We start from the raw sequence: 17908 nt of genomic DNA on the forward strand, positions 1-17908 counted from the left end.
GACTGAGATCTTCAGTAACGGCTTCACTGTGTGTGTGATTGGTTCCTGTGTTCTCCAGCGCAGACGGGCTTTGATGAGCGGAGTTGATGGATTCATTGGGTTTAATGTTTATTCGTTATTTATTTATTTATTTAAAATTCAACCCCCCCCCCTCTCTCTCTCTATGTCTCCCTGTCTCTGTCTCTCTCTCTCTCTCTCTCTCTCTCTCTCTCTCTGTCTCTCTCTCTCTGTCTCTCTCTCTCTCCCTCTCTCTCTCTCTCTCTCTCTATCTCTCTCCCTCTCTCTCTCTCTCTGTCTCTCTCTCTCTGTCTCTCTCTCTCTCTCTCTCTCTCTCTCTCTATGTCTCTCTCTCTCTCTCTCCCTCTCTCTCTCTCTCTCTCTCTCTCTCTATCTCTCTCTCTCTCTCTCTCTATGTCTCTCTCTCTCTCTCTCTCTTTCTCTCTCTCTCTCTCTCTCTCTCTCTCTCTCTCTATCTCTCTCTCTCTCTTTCTCTCTCTCTCTCTCTCTCTCTCTCTCTATCTCTCTCTCTCTCTCTCTTACTCTCTCACCCTCTCTCTCTCTCTCTCTCTCTCTCTCTCTCTCTCTCTCTCTCTCTCTCTCTCTCTCAGCCTCTCAGTCTGCTCCCAGCGTTCCTTTCGTGGTCTCTCAGTGTTCTCCCTCTGATGATGGCTCCGTGACGTTCGGCTGCCTTACGAGCGGGTTCTTTCCCGCTGAGTCTCTCAGGTTCTCATGGACTGACGGCAGCGGCGGGACGGTGAGTGACGCGGTCCAGTACCCGGCTGTGCAGGCGCCGGACGGCAAGTTCACTGCAGTGAGTCACGTGCGCGTCCAGCAGGAACAGTGGAAGGAAAAAACATTGACGTGCCGAGTGGAGCATCCCGCTGGACAACAAAGCGGTTCCACACCCGTGAGAGGTCAGTGATCTGACAACCCATGCAGCTAACTCCCCTCTCCCCCAGCCCTTAGAAGGAAAACATACACTTACAGTACAGTGTCAGGTAAATAAACAACAAACAATAATCAATCTTGTAATTAAGTGGTCAGTAAAAATGCTGCTGCTTGAACTTGAACTAAGTTCACCGCTAATCCTCTTCCAATCCTAAGACACCATCAGCCAAGGTTCCTTTCTCATCATCTTTTCTACTGAGAGAGAAAAAGCAACCTAAACATCTAATCTCGCACAAATACGTCATTCTAACTGTCTTACTTCAGCTAGATTGTGACATTAACAACCCTTTAAACTTTTCTTTCTTCTTATTTTTCCTAGGATCGAGTCCAGTACAACCAACAATACCTAAGAAGACCACAGGGCCACCACAGCCAACTCCTGGTAAAGATATTTTGCCATTTTGACCAAGAAAGAGGAAGCTGCAAAGTGCATTTTTTTCACATCAGAGGTTCTAAGTTGGCTAAACAAGTGAACCTTAGTATGGGTGACTACAAAAGCGGCCGTATAGAAGACTCAAAAATCTAAATACATCATGTTGCCTTGATAGTTTGACTTCTCTCAACACTTAAAATCTGTTGTACAACCAAGCAAAGTGTTTTATATACTACTTAAAATAGAACGCTGCCTTTTTTGTTGGGGCATCAGATGGTTCTGTTCTCACTCTCTCGTCCACTGAGTGAAAAATAGCAAGACAAAAACCTAATCTAACACAAATAGGTCATTCAAACTCTAACTTTAGCTAGATTGTAACATTACCCAGGAGAACAACTTTTTTACACTTTTCAATTTGTCATATTTTCCTTAGAACCAACTCGAGAAAGACCCACTGAGAAGATCACAGCGCCACCACAGCAACCTACTAGTAGAGGTTTCTTTTTTGAATTTTGTGAAATTTCTGTGTTTTTTACAAAGGGAAAAAAATCAATTTGGTTTAAACATCATGATTTAGTAGTACTGGACGCTATTAAAATAGTTTACAAATATGAAAAGTTGGAGCTGCCTTTTAACGGCGTTGACACTCATCTTTTCACATGTATGGTTTATTTGCTGTTACTTTATGACCCTTTTCCATCATTTTATGCATGTAGTCAATCAGAAAGTGAATCATTGTAGTTAATAGTTTATAATCAACAAAAATGATTACTTTTGCAGATTTTATATGATTTGTTGACTCAAAAACAATATGTAACTTGAAAAAAAAAGTAACTTGCTTATGTTAAGATGTGAGAAAGAAAAAATAAGAGAGATATTAAATTACATTAAATGTTCCAGCATCTTTCATAACCTACATATAATAGTAAGATAATCTGATCTGCTCTGCAATATTTCCCGAAAAATAACATCATTAAATTAAATAAATGAAGCCTGGTCTCTGACTTTGCAGAGCACTGTACAATAACATGTATAGATATCAATGTACAGTTAATTGACCTAAAATTCTATTTAAAATTGCGGTGCAAGGTAGCATTACTAATATGTGTGTTTTGTTTTTTACTGTAGATCGGTTCTCTCTGAAAATCCATCCACCACCAGCAAAGGAGCTGTTTATAAACAAGAGAGCAGTACTCGAGTGTGTCTTAACTGGTGATAGTAGGAAGGAGGTGGAAGGAGCTACAGTGTCATGGACAGTTGGAGGTCGGAGCCCAGCAACTCGTGATGTTCGTGTTGGTGGTGTTAAACCGGCAGGATCAGCATTTACCAAAACTAGCACACTGACCCTTGAAGAGTCCGTCTGGTTTTCAGGTACAGAAGTGAGTTGCTCCACCTTAAGAGACCAAACAGCCCCTGAGAAAATCCGTGTTAAAAAAGGAGGTGAGTGTTTTATACTGGAGTCAAATCTACTGAACTTATATTAAAACGAAATGTGTGTATCACATATAACTTCTAATTTAAATATGATCTTTTTCCATGTAGGCAAACGTCCCTCTATTGTCATTTACAAGCCCGATAAGACTGTCAGTGACTCTGACACAGTGTCCCTGATTTGTGAGGTTAGTAGCTCTGATAATGGGGATGTCTACATCATGTGGCAAGTGAACGGTCGTCAGTACACAGAAGGCAACAGCACAGCCACCATCAAAAAGGACAAAGCATTGATTGCCCTCAGCTACTTAACTGTGCCTGGAAAGGATTACAACAGTGCAACATTCATATGTGCTGTCAAAGATGCCAACATGAAGAGCAGTAACACACCAACAACAGAAACAACATCTAACAGTAAAGTCAACTGTCCTGTATGTCCTGCGTCAGATTGTCGTTGAGTGTCCTCTCAGACCGAGATATTCAGGAAACATCACTGCAGCTGTATCTGGCTGATTGAGATGCTTCTCTTGTTCACCTGAGCGGCCTGAGATGTTGCTTGTTGTGATCCCTTTGTGTTTTGTATCTCTGTGTTTACTTGTTTTTGTGCTTTTTGTTGTTGCATGGGCCTTCCTCTAAATCCAACCAGGCTAAAATGCTGTAATTATTTACATAACAACATGCTTACGATGCAGTCATGAAAAAGTTCTAAAAAAATATATAAAATCTGACCTGATATAAAATCTACACCCTGGCGTCTGCATGTTTCAATTTGTTCTGTGTCTTGGATGGACGTTGTTGTGGTCTTTCGCTTTCTGTTTTTGTTCATGGTCTGCTTGTGTTCATTGTTAAGTGTTTTCGTATGAATAAAGCGTTTTAGAGCAAATAAGATTAAATGTTCTGAAATGTTTATGTAAAATTATTTGTTAATCAGGCTTGACCTTCATAAATATGAGCTTACTTTTACATCTGCATTTATTAGTATTATTATTCTTCAAACAATAAATCAGCACAATTGCATTTGACATCATATAGTCCATCATTAATTGGGAAGAGTTTACTCAAACCTTTATTTTGCTCTCTTTAATTGTTTCATGCAATCAACGAACTCAGAAGAATCCATTCATGTAAATCCATTTTATGTAATAATCCATATATGACTAAATACATTAGCAATATTACAGTAGTAACAGAGCACAGTCACAAAATAAAACATTATGGGCTCGAATCCCAGTACAGAGTAATCTGACCCTGGGCACGGCTCCCAACAACCACCAACCTAGAGTGAGAGATCTGGATGAGATAGGCAGCACAATGGCAAATTACACTTGTATTCAGCTCAATTTAGCTTTATTGCCATATACACAAATTGGGGGTGGGGGGGGGTGGTGTTCTCTGTTGCATAGCCATTATGACAGGTTTATGAGCACAGTTTGCTTTTAAAAAAGTATAAAACATGTAAAAACATAAAAATTTTACATATTATATGATATCTGGCCATACCAGCCTTTCTATGTCTCAGATCTGATAATCATAAACAAAACAAAAAAAAATGTTCTTGTAATGTTCTGTTTTTTTTGTACTAATCATAAACTACAATCAGTAACACATGACATACACATGCTATGTTTATACAGTACCTGTTATAATTTATGCTTATGTTTTAATATTGTCGTGTTCTTTACACACCTTTGACCAATATATGTGTTTCAGAGAAGGAGGTGTGTGTTTCAAAGGAGCTTCCACAACCAGATCCAGGATGGTATGTTCAATGCAATAATGATACTTTGGAGGAGGACGAGTTCAACAGCTTGTGGTCCACCGCCTCATCCTTCATCTTCCTCTTCCTCTTCTCTCTCGTCTACAGCACTGTCCTCAGCTTGTTCAAGGTCAAGATATTCAAGATGTTTTGAAAAATCCATTCATTTTTATGATGGGAACTAATTAAAGTTCACCAGTAGTTCAATGGCTGAAATAAAGTCACTGTATCTGTGTAATTTCTCTTTCTTATTTCTGTTTTTCAGACTAAATAATTATGAAAGGAGCACAAAGGGAGAAATTCAGTGAATGTTGTCTTCCATATTTCCTAAAATCTGTCTGTTTTCTGCTGATCTTCATATGTGTTTAAATGTATGAGTGAAAATATTACTCTTGTACTTTCATCCTAGTTTAAGAATAAAATAAATGAAAATGTTTTGCATTGATTTTGTAAAGTAATACAATATTAATGGGTTATACTAAATATGTTTTATTAAAACCTATGTAAAATGTGTTGAAACATCAAACAAGATGAAAGAGCACGAATACACTGAACTCTCATTATGTTAAGCTCTTTGCTCTGACATACATTTGTATGCAAACGTTTGGGTGTCCCTGTTTATTTGCGGAAATGAACGTATAGGAAAAATATAAAACATAAAATGTGGGCTGTGCAAAAGTAAAGGCACATTTTACATCTTATGTTTTGTTCTTTCCAACATGTTAAACTCAGAAAATAAAAAAAGGTGTATTAAAATTTAATAACTGTTAGAATACAAAAAAATACATGTTGTATACATATGTGTATAAATGTATATAAACATATGGAATTTCTCCAGATAAAAAAATGAGTCACCTTGCATGATTAAGGTGGTAATAACTTCAGGCCATTGCAGATGGCACTGCACAAAGATGATCAGGCTATAAATACCTGTGGGGTGTGCAATGGGATTCATAGATTGAGAAGAGGTGGTACAGTGCAGTGAATGTCTCATTCGATGTGTGGAAAATGAGTTGCAATGCAGATATTAATGATTGGCCAAAAGGAGTGATTGCATTTTGGTGTGCCAAAGGCCAGAGTGTGAAGCAAGTAGCTGAATTTGCAGGTGTATCAAAGCATATGGTCATACGGATCTACTAGCAGTGGCAAAAATCCCAGTCTACAGGAAATTCTCTAAAATGATATAATTTATTGAAGTCATGTTAGACAATATTGAAATTGTCATGGAATGAAAGGGACAACATCGTTGTTGGTCCTACTTTTCATATTCAAAGACCAAGGGCCTGAAACAGAAGATGTATAATATAGTAAAGTGCTCTACAGATATAGACATATACATATGGATAAAGATATAAATACAGATATTGACACATACCTATATCTATATTCATAGATAAGCTCCCTGGACAAAAAAAAATTGTCACCTTGCATGTTTAAGGTGGTTCATAGGAGCTTATATATGAATATAGATATAGGTATGTGTCAATATCTGTATTTATATCTTTAACCATATGTATATGTCTATATCTGTAGAGCACTTTACTATATTATACATCTTCTGTTTCAGGCCCTTGGTCTTTGAATATGAAAAGTAGGACCAACAACGATGTTGTCCCTTTCATTCCGTGACAATTTCAATATTGTCTAACATGACTTCAATAAATTATATCATTTTTAAATGACTGTTTTCTGCCACAAGCCCTGGTTTGCTGATCGTAACTGAGTCTGGTACAGTGGATGGAGGTTAGATGATGTTGGCGTTAGCTTCTTATTTTCATTTCCCATTCCACCTTAAATGATGTAGCAGTTACATTCAGACACCTGTATGGATTCTAGACTGCAACCCCCAATCTATTTAAAATGGAGCAGACATTCAAATGAGAAGCTAATATTAGCATATCAAATTCAGTGTGACGTTGTGAACCTGGTGCTGCATTGCTGAGACAGCAATTTTCATGTGTGTTTCCTGTGAAGATGGACATCCCTAGCAAGAACTGCAAAAACCAAGGAGGCACAGAAAAGACAAGAATAAAAAGGCTGCTGAAGGAGGATGAGGACATAGCCGAGCAGGTAGGTAGTGCAAAATGCTGACTTTATTTAGCTAGGATCAGTTTATAGCACTTTTTGCTCATTTTGCATCATTTGCATCATTTGGTTATCTCAGTTTACCATATAGATAATAAATTACAAAAAATAAATACATGAAGATGAACATGCTTTGCATATATTGCAAGAAGGAAGAGTTCTGTGTGTGTGTGTGTGTGTGTGTGTGTGTGTGTGTGTGTGTGTGTGTGTGTGTGTGTGTGTGTGTGTGTGTGTGTGTGTGTGTGTGTGTGTGTGTGCGTGCGCGTGTGTGAGAGAGAGCGATCAGGTTATGAAATGATTGGCTCTACATAAATTTGATTTGTTGAAATAAGTGAACTACAGTTTTAGCACAGTGATTGTGCTTCTCTCTCTCAAACACTCTCTCACTCTCTCTCTCACTCTCTCTCTCTCTCTCTCTCTCTTTCTGAGAAAGAGAGAGTGAGTGCAGGAGAGTGTGTGTGGTGAGAGAGAAGCAAGGAAACATTTGTAAGCGCCAGAAATATCTGTAAAAAAGGCAAATGTACTGTACCGTAAAAAATGAGTAAACTGGCAGGTTCAAATGTTCAAGTTCATTGAACCTCCAAGATTCAGTTAACAGAACAGCTACTGTGTTTTATTTTCGCTGAACTCATAGTTTAGTCATATTAAAAAGTTTAAGGCAGCAGGTCACTTACATGTTTATCTGATATTCAGTGGGGCTCGGGTCGCCCTGCTGACCTCTAACAATGCTTATCAGGACGCTGAATGACCCGGATGGCACGCGCTGCTTCAGCGGATCTTTAATGTTTCAAACCTTGTTTCTAGTTTAATTCTAGGGTAGAGAAGTTTTACTGAACGACTGTTTAGCTTTTAAAATGTATAAAAACTGTAGAGGAGCTGTTGCTCTGTTAGCAGGACGTCAGAGAGGAGGTGTGGAATAGACTGATGTGGAGAGAGAAAATGAGCAGAGCCCTTTATTAAAGTCATTATTGGGGGAAAATTCCGTTCTTGACCTTTAGCATTTTTCATTTTCTGTTCCAAACAGTGATTCGTTCTTTTTCTCTTTTATGACTGTGTTTATGAGACGCGCCAGACAGCACTGCTGCTGTTGATGTGAAGACCCTCACATTACATAAAAAAGTAGCAGCTGCACATTTTACAGGTTCATTCAAAGATTCTGGGGGCGGTTCCCAAAGCAGTTCTACAATGAACTGGACTGAGCCCCGGATCTTTGTTAAAATTGCCCGGATTAACTCCTGTAGAGCAACGGTTAATCTAATAATTCAAAAATAATCCTTCATCAGTGGAGATTCATTTCTGTTTCACTGATTCTGTTCATTTATTTAAAATAGAGTGGGGTCTAAAATCATCATAATCTCCAGAGAAATATAAGTGAATTTAGGTGTGCGATTTGTCTCACTAACATTTCAGCCGATTGCGAAGCACAACTTTATTAATTTGTTGCAGTGTCTGATTTGTGCATTTAAACAAAGATCAGTCGTTGAGTTAAAAACCTAAAACAAAGACGATGAACTATTTTTCAGTAACTGACAAAAATTACAATTACAAATTACAGCTCTCTATGGAGAACACACTAAATATGATATTCTGCACATTTTAGTCCACATTTTCTATTTACTTGCTGAGTTTAAAAAGTTGAAAGAAAAATACAATAGAAATTGTGCTGAGATTGTGTTCAAACTAAACGCTGACTGTGCATTAAAATGTGGACTTCTTTTCACTTCATCAACAAACCATGCTGACCAGGGGTGCCCAAACTTTTGCCCCCGGTCTATGATGAGCCTCAGTGTCTCTCAGTGCTCGGAATGAGCCCTTATTTTCAGCAAAGTCACTTTTAAAGGCTGCAGTTTCTCCGGATGTTGGTGCGATGAGAGCTCGAGAAATCTTTTAGAGATGAGCTTCTTTTGGATCCAGTAACTAAAATATATCCCAGTCTATGAACCCGAAACGCTCTTCATCTGATAGCCTCGCAGTGCTCAGCCTACACGCTCACACGCGCATGCGCTGTTACTGAAAGGCTCCAGACTGAGATCTTCAGTAACGGCTTCACTGTGTGTGTGATTGGTTCCTGTGTTCTCCAGCGCAGACGGGCTTTGATGAGCGGAGTTGATGGATTCATTGGGTTTAATGTTTATTCGTTATTTATTTATTAATCATTTAATAGCTTTGCGGTTCATTTAACCTAAAACTTGGTGGTTAAGATTTAATATTTTTTCCCGTTACTGTACTTCCCAGAAAGAGTACCACAGATGCAATTTTTGCATTGAGAGTGTTGGTAGAGAAGTACAGAGAAGGTCAGACGGAGCTACATTGTGTCTTTGTGGATCTAGAGAAGGCATATGATAGGGTGCCAAGAGAGGAACAGTGGTACTGTATGAGGAAGTCAGGTGTAGCTGAAAAGTATCTCTCTCTCTCCTCCCCCTCTCTCATCCTCGCTCTCTCTCTCTCTCCCTCTCTGTCTCTCTCTCTCTCTTTGTCTCTCTCTCTCTCACCCTTTCTCTCTCCCTTTCTCTCTCTCTCTCTCTCTCCCCCCCTCTCATCCTCTCTCTCTCTCTCTCTCTCTCTTTGTCTCTCTCTCACCCTTTCTCTCTCCCTTTCTCTCTCTCTCTCTCTCTCTCTCTCCCCCCCCTCTCATCCTCTCTCTCTCTCTCTCTCGTTCTCTCTCTCTCTCTCTCTCTCTCTCGTTCTTTCTCTCTCTCTCTCTCTCTCTCTCTCTCTCTCTCTCTCTCTCTCTCTCTCTCTCTCTCTCTCTCTCTCTCTCTCTCTCTCAGCCTCTCAGTCTGCTCCCAGCGTTCCTTTCGTGGTCTCTCAGTGTTCTCCCTCTGATGATGGCTTCGTGACGCTCGGCTGCCTTACGAGCGGGTTCTTTCCCGCTGAGTCTCTCAGGTTCTCATGGTCTGATGGCAGCGGCGGGACGGTGAGTGACGCGGTCCAGTACCCGGCTGTGCAGGCGCCGGACGGCAAGTTCACTGCAGTGAGCCACGTGCGGGTCAAGCAAGAACAGTGGAAGGAAAAAACATTGACGTGCCGAGTGGAGCATCCCGCTGGACAACAAAGCGGTTCCACACCCGTGAGAGGTCAGTGATCAGTTTGTATCCGATTGAACGAGGATACCCTTTTTGCAGAGGAGACAAGTTTATGCTCTGATCTTTAAAAGATGGCGATGGGACAGATGTCCAGCTTATGTGTCTCAGAACATGTCTTCCTCTCACCGCTTCCTTTGTAAGTACATGTGAAGGTCGTTTTTCTGAGTCTGACATCAGTTTAAAGCTATTAAAAACACAAGCACTGCTCACTGCTGCTCATCTCAATCTGACTGGACCTCACGCGATGTTCACTGTCATGGTAATGTTTACTCTCAGCTACTCCACGCATGTGGTCATTTTGCATCAGATTACTTGTAGTGAGCATGTAAACGAAGATGTTCCATCAGATTTTTGAATAGAGTGTGCATATAAAACACCTCGGTCTGAATCTGTAATCTGATTGTATTCAGTCGGATTGGCAAAAACACAGCCAGTGAGGCTTATTGGTGCAGCATGATGTCCACCTGAGTGGAGAATCAAACACTAGTCTGATGGATGGAAAGTAAATATGTTAACTACTGTGCTCTTCAAATGGCAATGTTAAGATCAAATCAGTGATATTTTAATTGTCATTTCTATTGAACGCATTCATGTCTCTAATTATATTTAAATTCCTGTTTATATTTTGCAGCTGGTAGGGTGTAGTGCGCAGGCCTGGTCATCAAGTTATTGGCCCCAAGCACAAATGTTTGTTGGGCCTGATTTAGTCATGAAGTCTGATTCCCTGTGTTGCACAGAACCATTGTGCAAGACTCCTAACATTGCATTAGTTACGTGATTAGGCTGTAAGTCATTCTGGATGATCTTCCAGTGGCTGTAAATATAAGGTACGCTATTTCCCCATTTACAAAAAAATATATTTTTAAAACTGCCCTGCGATGGACTGGCAACCTATCCAGGGTGTATCCTGCCTTCTGCCCAGTGACAGCTGGGATAGGCTCCAGCACCCCCCACGACCCAGAAGGAGAAGCAGCTTAGAAGATGTGTGTGTATTTTTAATAGGCATTTGTTCAAGTTGACTAAACACATGAACCTTACGAGTGATGGCCACAAAAGTTGAGAAAACTCAAAAATCATGTTGCCTTGAAAGTTTGAGCTCTCTCAACAGTTCAAATCTCTTGTATAACCAAGCAAAATGTTTTACAATCTGAGAAAAAGGCACTAAAATGTTACTGGGGCAGTAACCCTCCTGGGGTGGTTACCCTAAGGGGTAACTCTTCAGAACCTTTCGTTAAAGAAAATAATTGTATCATAATTCATTGCAATTATATGTTTATAAGTTGTGTTGTCTGCACTCATCATGTCTTGTTTCAAGCCTTTTTATTTCATTGATTGGAAAAAAAATTCTGATCCGTGTATTTACTATTGAAAAAAGGCTGGTATGCTGCCTGTTTTGTTGTGAAATCAAATGATTCCTCTCTTGCTCTCTTGTCCACTGAGTGAGAAACATCAAGCCAAAGATCTAACTGACACAAATAGGTCATTCAGCCTGTAACACTGGCTGGACTGTGACATTACCCAAGAGAAAAAAGTTTGGGTTTTTTTTTAACTTTAACTTTAACTTTTTTTGTCTTATTTTTCCAGGACGAAGTCCAGTGCAACCACGTCTGATCACCACAGTGCAACCATGGCGAGGTATTATGCCAAATTGTCATGTTTGAACAAAAAATATAGATATTTAGTTTATATATATATATATATATATATATATATATATATATATATATATATATATATATATATGATTTAATAGTATTGGACAATATTATAAGGTAAACAGATATTAAAAGTCATAGCTGCCTTTCAGAAACATAATTTACAGTTTTCACATTTATGGTTTGTTTGCTTTTGCTATATGGCCCTTTTCCTTCCTTTTACACATGTAGTCAATCAGTATGCGAATAATTTTAGCTAATGGCTAATAAGCAAAAATAATGACTGTTTTAACTTATAAAACAGCAAAAGTCACTTGGTCATGTTAAATGGAAAATAGTGCATTACATGAACACTGCTAACAAGAAACAACAATGCAAAAAACATCATACGCTATATGCTGTCATGAGTCATCATGACAAATAATGTCCAGCAATAATAAAGTGTCTTGTTACTATAATTGATAACTGTCAAAACAGGTGTTATAATGTTTGATGTGATGACAGTTAATTACAGCACACCGGCAACATTACTATGAGACTTGTAATAACATAATGCTGTCTGTCATAACAGTTACTGGTAACATGGCACTGTTATATTACTGTGAAGATTTGTCTGGGCAACTCACAGGATATGGCATCTTTTGGTTTGTTTATGTCAACCAAGTAGCAGAGTTCAAGTAAAGTGTTACAACTGTATCTTCTATAAGAGTATGGACTTAATATGGTAGTCTAAGTCTAAACTATACATCATGTCCATTATGAACTATTGTTCATTATCCAGCTGTATAAATCACTGGAGCTGACATCTTAAAGGTAGTCATATTGTTGTGGATAAGGGTACAAATACATGCAATATGGATAATATCTATACAATCAAGCAAGTGCATGCTTTGAGGTGGCGAATTGTTGTGGAGTTAAGTTATCAAACCCTTTCTTTATTTTTGTAGCAAACTCTCCACCAACTATCCGTCTGCTGGAATTTGGTCAATCTATAATGTGCATCGTTGAGGACTTCTATCCAAAGCCCCTCAGTATCAAGTGGAAAAAGGATGACCGTGAAGTCCGAGGACGGGACTGGAAAACTACAGAAAATGACTCGGGTTTTTACCGAGCGGTCAGTGTCCTCGAAGCAAATCTGGCATCTTCAAGCCCGGGAACCAAATACACCTGTGAAGTCACACATGGGGGCAAAAAATACTCAGATAATCTGTCATCTAGAGGTAATCTAGTGTTATTGCGCTTATGTAGTCATAATTCATTTCAAACACAGATATATTTTTACCAGATATATGAATATACACTACTGTGCAAAAGTCAGAATTATTACATTTCTGCTCTTTCTTATAGACGACAGCTTAAAGTACTGTTTATCAGATGGGGACAGTTTTTGTGGTCTTCCAGGTGGTCTTGCATGGCTTTTAGTAGTCTAATTCTTTCTTTTTCTTTTATTCATGATTTTAACTCTATTTCTGGAGACTCCTTATGCAAGGTGAACATCTTGTTTGTAATCTCCTCAGAAATGTCTCCAGAAAAATGAATTAATTAATTCCTCCGTTGACAGGAAATTAAATAAATAAATAGTGTTCTCTGACTCTGCACAGTGCTGTACATCAATATATACTGATATTAATGCACAATCAACTAATTTGTGGTTCTGTTTAACTTTGTTGTCCTTGATAATATTAATACTATGTGCTTGTCTTGTTCATATAGTTCAGTCATCTCTGAAAATCAATCCACCACCAGCAAAGGAGCTGTTTATAAACCAGAGAGCAGTACTCGAGTGTGTCTTAACTGGTGATAGTAGGAAGGAGGTGGAAGGAGCTACAGTGTCATGGACAGCTGGAGGTCGGAGCCCAGCAACTGGCGATGTTCATGTTGGTGGTGTTACACAGGCAGGATCAGCATTTACCAAAACTAGCACACTGACCCTTGAAGAGTCCGTCTGGTTTTCAGGTACAGAAGTGATTTGCTCCACTTCAGTGGACCAAAGAACAACCTCTGACAAAATCAGTGTTAAAAGAGGAGGTGAGTGTTTTATACTGGAGTCAAATCTTCTTAGACGGTATTAAAACACTTCTTCTGAAATGTGTGTATCTTCTATCTGGTATCGTCTAATTTAAATATGATCTTTTCTCATGTAGGACAACGTCCCTCTATTGTCATTTACAAGCCGGATAAGACTGTCAGTGACTCTGACTCGGTGTCCCTGGTTTGTGAGGTCAGCAGCTCTGATTTGGCAAATGTCTACGTCATGTGGAAAGTGAACGGTGGTCAGTACATAGAAGGCAACAGTATGACCACCATCAAAAATGACAACACACTGATTGTCCTCAGCTACTTAACCGTGACTGGACAGCAGTACAACAGTGCAGAAATCACTTGTGCGGTCAAAGACGCCAACATACAGAATGACCTCCAGCCGAGAACGAGCTCTCCATCTAAGAGTAAAGTCACTTCCATTCATTTCTTAATATAATTTGTAGTTAAGACTGTTTTCAGACAAGCACTCAGTTTTCACCTTTACCCCCCACAATCAGATGGTTTGTTGATATGTATGTTTGATAGGCTTGTTTCTTGCAGTTTGCTTGTTTAGTAACAGACATAGAACAAATAATAGAAGTTAAAGAGGTCTGTTTGATGGTGGCTAACTAGAACACACACCAATATTTACTATGGGACTTCAGGTGTATCTGCTTCCAGCGTTATGGTATCTGTAATAACAGTTACTGGTAATGGAAACAAGACACTGATATATACTGAATACAGTCTGTCTAGACAGTTCATAACAGGATATAACATCTTCCATTACTTGTTTCTGGCATGTTTATGCAAATATTATGTAGCAGAGCTCTAGTAATGTTTACCCCTATATCTTCTATTAGAGTAGGGAGTTAATATGGAGACCTAGGCCTAAGTCTAAACTATGTTGATCATTGCGTATTATTTAATACCCAGCTGTATAAATCATTAGAGCTTATAATCAAACCTGAAGTGAGTCATATTGTTGTAGATAAAGGTATAAATGCATGTAGCACGAATGACATGACAGTCAATATATCTGAAAGCGTCTTCCTGGAATAGGTCGTCCTCACCATCACGTCTAAGTGTTTGTTTTGTATTGTTCATCTTTGGAAATTTACTGCAGGTAAATTAAACTATTTTTTTCTTTATTTTATAGCAAACTCTCCACCAACTATCCGCCTGGTGGAATTTGGCCAGTCCATTATGTGTATCATTGAGGACTTTTACCCAAAGTCCTTGAGGATAAAATGGAAAAAGGATGACCGTGAAGTCCGAGGACGGGACTGGAAAACTACAGAAAATGACTCGGGTTCTTACCGAGCGGTCAGTGTCCTCGAAGCAAATCTGGCATCTTCAAGCCCGGGAACCAAATACACCTGTGAAGTCACACACGGGGGCAAAAAATACTCAGATAATCTGTCATCTAGAGGTAAATCTAGTGTTATTGCGCTTATGTAGTCATAATTCATTTCAAACACAGATATATTTTTACCAGATATATGAATATACACTACTGTGCAAAAGTCAGAATTATTACATTTCTGCTCTTTCTTATAGACGACAGCTTAAAGTACTGTTTATCAGATGGGGACAGTTTTTGTGGTCTTCCACATGGTCTTGCATGGCTTTTAGTAGTCTAATTCTTTCTATTTCTTTTATTAATGGTTTTAACTCTATTTCTGGAGACTCCTTATGCAAGGTGAACATCTTGTTTGTACTCTCCTCAGAAATGTCTCCAGAAAAATGAATTAATTAATTCCTCCGTTGACAGGAAATTAAATAAATAAATAGTGTTCTCTGACTCTGCACAGTGCTGTACATCAATATATACTGATATTAATGCACAATCAACTAATTTCTGGTTCTGTTTAACTTTGTTGTCCTTGATAATATTAATACTATGTGTTTTTCTTGTTCATATAGTTCAGTCATCTCTGAAAATCAATCCACCACCAGCAAAGGAGCTGTTTATAAACCAGAGAGCAGTACTCGAGTGTGTCTTAACTGGTGATAGTAGGAAGGAGGTGGAAGGAGCTACAGTGTCATGGACAGCTGGAGGTCGGAGCCCAGCAACTGGCGATGTTCGTGTTGGTGGTGTTACACAGGCAGGATCAGCATTTACCAAAACTAGCACACTGACCCTTGAAGAGTCCGTCTGGTTTTCAGGCGCAGAAGTGATTTGCTCCACCTCAAGAACTTCTGAGAGAATCAGTGTTAAAAGAGGAGGTGAGTGTTTTATACTGGAGTCAAATCTTCTTAGACGGTATTAAAACACTTCTTCTGAAATGTGTGTATCTTCTATCTTGTATCGTCTAAATTAAATATGATCTTTTCTCATGTAGGACAACGTCCCTCTATTGTCATTTACAAGCCGGATAAGACTGTCAGTGACTCTGACTCGGTGTCCCTGGTTTGTGAGGTCAGCAGCTCTGATTTGGCAAATGTCTATGTCATGTGGAAAGTGAACGGTGGTCAGTACATAGAAGGCAACAGTATGACCACCATCAAAAATGACAACACACTGATTGTCCTCAGCTACTTAACCGTGACTGGACAGCAGTACAACAGTGCAGAAATCACCTGTGCAGTCAAAGACGCCAACATACAGAATGACCTCCAGCCGAGAACGAGCTCACCATCTAAGAGTAAAGTCACTTCCATTCATTTCTTAATATAATTTGTAGTTAAGACTGTTTTCAGACCAGCACTCAGTTTTCACCTTTACCCCCCACAATCAGATGGTTTGTTGATATGTATGTTTGATAGGCTTGTTTCTTGCAGTTTGCTTGTTTAGTAACAGACATAGAACAAATAATAGAAGTTAAAGAGGTCTGTTTGATGGTGGCTAACTAGAACACACACCAATATTTACTATGGGACTTCAGGTGTATCTGCTTCCAGCGTTATGGTATCTGTAATAACAGTTACTGGTAATGGAAACAAGACACTGATATATACTGAATACAGTCTGTCTAGACAGTTCATAACAGGATATAACATCTTCCATTACTTGTTTCTGGCATGTTTATGCAAATATTATGTAGCAGAGCTCTAGTAATGTTTACCCCTATATCTTCTATTAGAGTAGGGAGTTAATATGGAGACCTAGGCCTAAGTCTAAACTATGTTGATCATTGCGTATTATTTAATACCCAGCTGTATAAATCATTAGAGCTTATAATCAAACCTGAAGTGAGTCATATTGTTGTAGATAAAGGTATAAATGCATGTAGCACGAATGACATGACAGTCAATATATCTGAAAGCGTCTTCCTGGAATAGGTCGTCCTCACCATCACGTCTAAGTGTTTGTTTTGTATTGTTCATCTTTGGAAATTTACTGCAGGTAAATTAAACAATTTTTTTCTTTATTTTATAGCAAACTCTCCACCAACTATCCGCCTGGTGGAATTTGGCCAGTCCATTATGTGTATCATTGAGGACTTTTACCCAAAGTCCTTGAGGATAAAATGGAAAAAGGATGACCGTGAAGTCCGAGGACGGGACTGGAAAACTACAGAAAATGACTCGGGTTCTTACCGAGCGGTCAGTGTCCTCGAAGCAAATCTGGCATCTTCAAGCCCGGGAACCAAATACACCTGTGAAGTCACACACGGGGGCAAAAAATACTCAGATAATCTGTCATCTAGAGGTAAATCTAGTGTTATTGCGCTTATGTAGTCATAATTCATTTCAAACACAGATATATTTTTACCAGATATATGAATATACACTACTGTGCAAAAGTCAGAATTATTACATTTCTGCTCTTTCTTATAGACGACAGCTTAAAGTACTGTTTATCAGATGGGGACAGTTTTTGTGGTCTTCCAGGTGGTCTTGCATGGCTTTTAGTAGTCTAATTCTTTCTATTTCTTTTATTAATGGTTTTAACTCTATTTCTGGAGACTCCTTATGCAAGGTGAACATCTTGTTTGTACTCTCCTCAGAAATGTCTCCAGAAAAATGAATTAATTACTTCCTCCATTGACAGGAAATTAAATAAATAAATTGTGTTCTCTGACTCTGCACAGTGCTGTACATCAATATATACTGATATTAATGCACAATCCACTAATTTGTGGTTCTGTTTAACTTTGTTGTCCTTGATAATATTAATACTATGTGTTTGTCTTGTTCATATAGTTCAGTCATCTCTGAAAATCAATCCACCACCAGCAAAGGAGCTGTTTATAAACCAGAGAGCAGTACTCGAGTGTGTCTTAACTGGTGTTAGTAGGAAGGAGGTGGAAGGAGCTACAGTGTCATGGACAGCTGGAGGTCGGAGCCCAGCAACTGGCGATGTTCGTGTTGGTGGTGTTACACAGGCAGGATCAGCATTTACCAAAACTAGCACACTGACCCTTGAAGAGTCCGTCTGGTTTTCAGGTACAGAAGTGATTTGCTCCACCTCAAGAACTTCTGAGAGAATCAGTGTTAAAAGAGGAGGTGAGTGTTTTATACTGGAGTCAAATCTTCTTAGACGGTATTAAAACACTTCTTCTGAAATGTGTGTATCTTCTATCTGGTATCGTCTAATTTAAATATG

At 39.0% G+C, this 17908-nt stretch overlaps 1 protein-coding gene across 1 annotated transcript in view; it reads left to right on the forward strand.

Moving 5' to 3' along the window:
• Window positions 1-17908, forward strand: part of LOC108436682 — a 41969-nt gene that overhangs the window by 12458 nt on the left and 11603 nt on the right. Inside the window, exons 9-13 of the mRNA XM_037544624.1 lie at window positions 14516-14788; window positions 15283-15585; window positions 15702-16004; window positions 16739-17011; window positions 17506-17808. Coding sequence (XP_037400521.1) covers window positions 14516-14788; window positions 15283-15585; window positions 15702-16004; window positions 16739-17011; window positions 17506-17808 — 1455 coding nt within the window. The remainder of the gene's footprint in view (window positions 1-14515; window positions 14789-15282; window positions 15586-15701; window positions 16005-16738; window positions 17012-17505; window positions 17809-17908) is intronic.

Source organism: Pygocentrus nattereri, chromosome 14 (genome assembly GCF_015220715.1).
Source record: "Pygocentrus nattereri isolate fPygNat1 chromosome 14, fPygNat1.pri, whole genome shotgun sequence".
Taxonomy (NCBI): domain Eukaryota; kingdom Metazoa; phylum Chordata; class Actinopteri; order Characiformes; family Serrasalmidae; genus Pygocentrus; species Pygocentrus nattereri.